Raw genomic sequence first — 7,686 nt, 5'->3', positions numbered from 1 at the left:
GTAGCGAAACCCTCGAGGCCAAGTCAATCCGGGTGGCGAAACACTGCAGGACCACAAAATGGTTCCAACGTTCACTTTGACTTTCATTCCTCTGGCAGCACACACTCCTTAGTTCAATAGAAGTACAGACGTATTCAGTGCTCAACTCTGGTTCTTAAGTAAAAAGTCTGAAAGAAAAAAATAATTTTTGGTTGTTGACGTGAACTATATCAGCCACAGAGGCAATCTTAAGATAAGATAAGATAACCTTTATTTGTCCCACACTGGGAAACTCAGAGTAACAAAAATGCCAGCGTCCATAAAACAGGGTGTTAACTTTTGTGTGTGAACTTTTTCACAGGTACACAATGCACGAGTACCACTTTACCCATGAAATTTATTATTTGGATCCAAATCTATTCAACACCTGCTTACATTTCTAAATATCCGTAGTCAATTAGAATTCTCAAGAAAAACTTTAAATTGATTTAAAAAGTACCTTTTTTTTCCAACATTTAAAAACTTCATTTTTTTAAGGACCCAAACACATTACAATTAGTACAAATCAATTTAATGCCACTTATAAAAAATCAATTTACTTGAATGTTTTTTCTAATCAATTTAAATCCAAACAATCTAATGGTATTTTATTTTATTTTCATGCAAAACAACTTTTAAGGTTAAAAAAAATCAATTGAAAATTTCAATAATCAAATACAGTAGATCCTTAACGTATGACTTGACTTACATGTTTTTTTGGCCACCACATAGCCAATTTTTTTAGATACAAGCAAAAATTTAAAACACAAATGCGCTTCAGACACCCAATGCTAGAAGGCGGCAGCAAATGATCCACCTATTATTAATTCACGTTGGTTTCCTTGCAGTTGAGGATCAATGGACCTCTTCGGAATGTCTAATCTCTTAACCGTTATGCCACCTTTCCTTCACCTTTGTTGGATTATGTCATCGGCTAAAGGAGAGATGAAAAGACATCACTGTTTCAAATGAATTGGACTCCACTTTTTTACTCACATAAATATCTAGCTTGTGGACTTTACCTGCAAAATATTATTCGATCTCATAATAAAATGAAAAAAAGATGCAGATACTAATTGTTATTTTTCTGTGAAGGATTCACTGATCACTTGTCAACTGTGGGCATGTGAAGCCCTTTGAGATGGCTTCTGATTAAGGGCTGTATAAATAAATGAGACTTGACAATAAAAAACACATTTGTGTGTGTTTTGGGGGGGGTTGAAATGGATTATTTGCATGCTCATCACTTCGGTCATATTCTCAAGGCACCACTGGAATAGTTATTTTAATTTTGATTCAAGCTATTTGCGATTTCACAATTATAGGATAGCCACTTCGTCTCATTAATAAAGCTGACTTCAGCCACAGGTACAAATACAACTGCATTTATTCCACATACATATATATATTTTTTTAATGTTTTTTTTTAAATTGTCACAATCTAAATGATTCAACAAGAAAATGAAGAACTACCACAACAAAGTCCATTTTTTTTTCTACAGGGGAAAGAATAAAGAAACGATGCAAATATCACTGTAGCAAAAAGTTGACACACGAGCCAAAAAGTTGACACATGAGCCAAAAAGGTACACTTCAAAGTAATGGAAAGACACTCAAGTCGGACAAAACGGTGGTTCAGGTTCACCAAGGGAAAGTCCAGAAATTATACTGGACAACCGACAGCAGTCCAGGATAGATCTTTGACCAACATCATTAATAAATAAAATATTTCCTTTGATAAATATCTATTTATTCATATGTCTTATTTCTGAGTCAATCGTGAGGGAGCAGGGACACATCATCACCCATAGAAGCCCTTCCTGAATCTATGGAAACTTCAAAAGTCTCAAATGGTTTTTTTTTCCATGTTGTTTTTGTTATTAACATTGTTTTTTTTTTTTTTGCTGAACATACAGTATAGGTTTATATCAATTTTGGCTAATGCATCCCATGAATATTGCTATGAGTATTTTTTAATGAGTATGTACATACAGTAGGTGTACATAACAACAAAGCATTAGGTACACATGGGCAAAAGTATTGAACAGAGGAAGCGATGGTTGCCGTCATTGTTTGATTGGATGGGTGACAAAGCATGTGGCGCAAGACTCAACAAAGGTTATTTTTAGCATAAGATACAAATTGAGACTGTACACGATTCGGCCAAGTCCAGAAGATCCAACCCAGACACATCGAATGGCATTCTGTTTTTTTTCGGGAGAGGGCATAGAAATCTCAAAAAGCTGATCAATGACACTTATTTCCCTGGAAACTCTTCACTTTCCGTCTGACCTGAAGCAATTCCGACATCCTACCAGTATTGTATTCAAGGTCCAGCTCGTTTTCTCTTATCCCAAAGTCTTTTGTGACCACTTGTCCGTCAGCTGTGGTTCTGTGTGGAAAAAAAAATAGAATGTACTTTGGGTTATTTTCCACAGATGATCCAGAATTTTTTTCTACAAAACAAGTCACATCATTTTCATGTTGAAACGATGAGGACCGGCCTGGACGTCGGCCGAGTCCACATTGGTGCCGTTGGACTTGGATCGAGGCACATATTCCACGTCGATGTTGTTTTTATGTTTTCCTTTGCCCCTGCTCCAGACGAACAGGAGCAGGAAACAAAACAAGACCATCCCGAGGAACGTGAAGCAACCCATGGCCGTCGACACCAAAATGGTCTTTAGGTCCAAGCCCAGGGTGACGTTGGCGGTCCCGTTGGTCGTGGTGTTGCTGGGGTCCGTGTAATACTGGGTCCTGTTGGCGTACAGGGAGCCCAGACTCTTGACGGCCAGCGATGTCATCAGGGTGTCATTTCCGGCCGTGTTGGAGGCGAGGCAGAGGTAGACGCCGCCATCTTGAATCTCGGCCGACTTGATCTCCAGGGTGCCGTTGTTGTACACCGTTACTCTGCCGTGGCTCCTGGCCGTCAGGATGCGCCGCCGCGGGGAAACCCAGGACACGGTGGGCCTCGGCGTCCCCTCGGCGCTGCAGTGCAGCAGAGCGTGCTGGCCCTCGTCCACTGTCACGGTTTGCGTTTTGTTCTCACGGATTTTCGGTTTGGTGCAGGTCACGTAGTAGGAGAGCAGGCTTTCCTTAAACTCCTGGAAAGGCCTGCCTCGGATCCCCTCGGGCGTGTTGCACTCCGGCTGGGAATCTCCAAACAAGATGGAGTGCCTTTTCTGTAAGATCCACATGAGGCGGCAGTCGCACACTAGCGGGTTGTTGTCAATGAGGAGGACCTCCAAAGCTTCTGGGGAATGGAACACTCCCTTCTCCAGCGTGTCCAGCCGGTTGTGAGAAACGTTGAGCACCTTCAGCCCCCGAAGGCCCTGGAAGGCGTAGGGTTCGATGGCGGTGAGCTGAGCGCCGACCAGGTGAAATACTTGAAGGCGAACCAGGTCCATCAACATTCCACCTTCAATGTGCCGGATGCGGTTGTAGGACAGGTTGAGGTGCGTCAGGTAGGGCAGGTGCTTCAAGGCCTGGTAGGGGAAGGATGACAGGTTAGTGTTGGTGATGGATAGGGTGGTGAGGTTCAGGCCATGCAGGGTGTTTGCCGGGATGTGGTCCAGTGAGGGCCAATTATCGATCTCCAAATGGCGCAGCCGGAACAGCTTTTTGAAGGAGTATGGATGCAAAGTGCTGATGCTGAGGTATCGCAGGTGCAGGCTGACCAGGTTGTGGAGGTGTGAGAGGGCCTCAGAGGGCACCACGGTGAGGTTGCACCTCTCCAGTGCCAGCGTCTCTAGGCTCAGAAGTCCGCTGAATGCGCGGTGCGAGATGTAAACCAGGTCGTTGTCGCCCACCTCCAAAAACTTGAGATTGTGCAAGTCCTGGAACATGTAGTCCAGGAGAATGACGATCTTATTGTCGCTCACGTCCAGCCGGGTGAGGTTGACCAGGCCCGAGAAGACGCCAAGAGGAATAAGCTTAATCCGGTTGCTCTTCAGGCTGAGCGAGTGCATGCCAAATAGAGCATTGAAGGCACCCGGTTCCACGTAGCTGATTATATTCCCGCTCAGGTCCAGTTCCTCCAGGCCTGGGAAGGCGGCAAAATCATCCGGGTTGATCATGGTCAACTTGTTTTTACTCAGGTCCAGGATCCTGGTCTCTCCCGGGATGCCGTCGGGGATGGTGGGCATGCGCTTGCGGTGGCACACCACGGCCTTGGTCTGTGCCGAGCACTCGCAGCGGGAGGGGCAGCCCAGGGAGGAGCCCACAAAGATGGACAGCAGAGCCAGTCCCAGGACTGGCTGCCAGCATGAGATGACGGTGTGCAGCATGACTTTGCTCAAGCAGTCCACCATTCCGTCACGGCTCTGAAAAATAAGACCAACACAACACAAAAACATTGAGTGACTCAAGGTTGGATCTTTACTTTACAATGCACAATTTCAGCCCGTGTTGTGACTGCAAGTAATTCCTACAACATTAAAGAGAAATTGAGAAACCACTGAGAGGTATCACTGGGCGAACACATTTTAATTGACCACAATCAATCCAATCGCTATGTAACGTGCACTTTTTTTACAATATTGACTTTACACATAATATTGCCACCATAAGCTCAGTGTTTTGACTTTAAATTTAGTGTTTGGCTAAAATGGTCATAAACTGCTTTCACTCATGATGGAATGAGGCTATAACATCAAGATATATGGGAAAAGCACAAGACCGCACCATATTGGGGTGCGGCAAAATAGTTTGTCTATTTTTAATTAGATTGGGTACAATTTCCATCACTATTCGTTTCACAAATGAACAATGGGGCAATATTTTGTGTTGAAGAAATATATTACTTTTGTACATTTTCGAATCAGAGCATTAAAATAAAAAAAAAAACGTGAGAAAAAAGTCTGGTCTGAATTCAGTGTGATATGCCTGTAGATTTTTTTAAGGAATGCAAAACAAAGAGTAAAACGTGGCTGTGCACATCAACGTCTTCTTACTACTATTTTGACATCATATGTGCGTTCAATCGGAATACATATTTTGCAGTCATCATAAAAATAAAGGGCTACATTACGGTAAATCGAATTAGTTTATTTATTTATTTATTTATTTATTCATAAAATGGCTGCAATTTCCAACAAGCTTCTTTTTCTTTGTTCCCCCCCCCCCCTCCCCCCAACTTGGTAATGATCTGGCGTTTTTGGTTTACAATTTTAAAGGGATACAACAATAATCAATTTGGAAACAAGGGTGTACCAAAAGAAAATGTCTAATGTATGACAGGGAATGGAATTGCAATGCATGGCATCAGGGGTTGTAAACATTTAAACACTGCACTGTCTTCATTCAATAATAGTGTAATGACCATAAAGAGATGCTGATGATGTCAGGTTTTGGAAGGAAGAGTTTAAAAAAATTAATAAAAAGAAAAAAAAGCTGGCAAGTTACATTTGCAGCCTGCAGAGGAGAAACTTCAGAGTTATGAGGCGAGCGTTTATGCATAATGGTCAACTGGAGGAATGACTTATTGGAAAAAGCACACGACAAGAGACTCGTTTTCATGGACGATAATGTTTAGTTGCAAAAAAAAAAAAACAGACTCAAATTTGACCAGTTTAGGCAACACCAAGCACGCACCCTCTCTGAGACTAAAAGAGTGCTAAATATTTAACGTGGTTGTTATTTGTCGAGTCAAAATATGAAAGATTAAACCTCTCTGCAGGTGATACTAGCTGATTGTTGCTTTTAGGCACATAAATCAGATATTACGCTTGAAAAGATGTAAACTGGGGCGTATCAGATATGCATTTTTCATTTCGTCCATTTATTCTGTTTACAAGATAATTATTTCATGAAGTGTTTACACTTCTGTATAGAATACAGACGGACGCATAATGAAATGGTTAATGACAGGCGAAAACGGAGAAAAACATAGTAGCAGCTGAGGTGTCATTTAGGGCACAATAACAGTGGCCAACACTGCGCTGCGCCGATGGGGTGTTTTTATTTTTTCTCCTCAGGCTCGGTTGCTACGGTGGCATGGGCCTATAATTAGTCATTGCATTAATAATTCAGAGCGATGGCGGTGGTGTCAAATGAATGCATGCAGAGAAGAACACGCGTGATGATTGCACACACAAACTCTTGACAGGCATACAAAAGTTTAAAAACCAAAGCAGCACTTTTGGATGAATCCCGCCCCCCCCCCCCCAAAAAAAATCAGAACACACTTATTAGGATGACAGTCAAAGAAGAAATAAAAGATAAACACAAAGGCGAGAAGGCAGTAAAACATATTAGGAAAAAAAGCACACATGGTCTGAAAGGAAGGAAAAGCCAAGAGTCAGTCGCATTAAACCATTTGACCATTTTTGTTCATTTTGTTTCTTTTTTGGCTTAGGCTTGATTTTAAAACACTACACCTGACTTAGAACCGCAATTTGAAAATCCACTCTGTCTTACAAATCTTATTTGAAACTAAACAGTCTTGACAATTTAATTTCAAAGCCAAACTTTTCCTGAACCCCTAACTCTGGCCTGAAACGTCTATTCAAAACTTGAACCAAGGCTTAATACCCATACCTTGGCTTGAAACCCTACTTAGAAACCCCAACTATGTCTTAAGAGCCTTCTTTCAACCCCTAAACCTGACCCAAACTCAGATTTAAAAAATTTGAAAGCTTAACCCCAGTTTGAAGGTCTACTTCCAAACCCTAAACCAGTCTTGAAACGCTTGATCTTATTCGTCCAGAGACATGACAGCACTTAAAACGATGCTGGGAAGCCGAACGTTACGCAACTCCTCACACGTTCAAGTCGACGCCCATATAAACATGTTGCATTTTCGCATGGTGATTTTCCACGCGGGCTGCTAAACACTATTACGCAGCCAAAAGAGATTAGAAGGCCTTTTTGGTAATGAGCACTTGACCCACTCCACTCCGTGTGAAATGAAAATAAACAAGATGGAAAGTGCTTGGCTCACACACTTAACATTCTTCTTCTTCTTGGCTTTAAATATACATCATTTAAAAAAAAATCGTAATATTCATCATGACGCTTTTCGCACACCACGAATGGAGCAGAGCTGCTGACAGGTTGCAAAGATGGCGGCGAGCATCCCTGCTTAATTGGCTGTGTAACGGCCAGTTCTAAAATTAAACAGCAAGCGAGAATCATCTCCATTTTTCCTCCCCGAGGGGGCTGCTGCTACGCCGAGACAAGCGTGCCCATAAAAGAAGAATACAACACTGGATTAGACACAAATACAACGAAAACACAACAATACGTGCAAAGGAACATGTCATTTACAGCTCATGTGTTGAGATGACATTTCAAACATTCACTCACAAGAAAAAACCCAAACACTGGCTTGAGACCCGACTAAGCAACCCTAACCATGATGTGAAATCCTCACCTTGCCTTGAAGACCAAATTCTAACCGTAGCTTTCAACGCTAATCCGAAACACTAATAACACTGACTTGAAACCCTAATTTCAAACCCTAACCCTAGCTTGTGATCCGTGCTTTCACATCTTAGCACTCTATTGAAAATCTAACTCAAAACCCTGACACTAACAGGAAACACTAAGCCCATCTTGAAGTCCTGACTTTGAATCCCAGCCCTGGAGTGGAGCCCTACTTTTGAAATTGAAACTCCAACCACAGCTTGAAACCTAAATGCAGCCTTTAAATCCTCATTTCAAACAACA

The 7,686-nt window shown here is 42.1% G+C and overlaps 1 protein-coding gene across 3 annotated transcripts in view; it reads right to left on the bottom strand.

Moving 5' to 3' along the window:
- Positions 1–1,387: 1,387 nt before the first annotated feature.
- Positions 1,388–7,686, bottom strand: part of lingo2 (leucine rich repeat and Ig domain containing 2) — a 204,907-nt gene continuing 198,608 nt past the window's right edge. For all 3 annotated transcript variants that reach the window (XM_019884033.1, XM_019884034.1, XM_019884035.1), the window contains one exon: positions 1,388–4,340. In XM_019884033.1, coding sequence (XP_019739592.1) covers positions 2,487–4,328 — 1,842 coding nt within the window. In that variant the 5' untranslated portion in view covers positions 4,329–4,340 and the 3' untranslated portion in view covers positions 1,388–2,486. The remainder of the gene's footprint in view (positions 4,341–7,686) is intronic.

Source organism: Hippocampus comes, unplaced genomic scaffold, assembly GCF_001891065.2.
Source record: "Hippocampus comes isolate QL1 unplaced genomic scaffold, H_comes_QL1_v1.1 scaffold156, whole genome shotgun sequence".
Classification (NCBI taxonomy): domain Eukaryota; kingdom Metazoa; phylum Chordata; class Actinopteri; order Syngnathiformes; family Syngnathidae; genus Hippocampus; species Hippocampus comes.
This window is presented reverse-complemented; position numbering and strand designations above follow the sequence as displayed.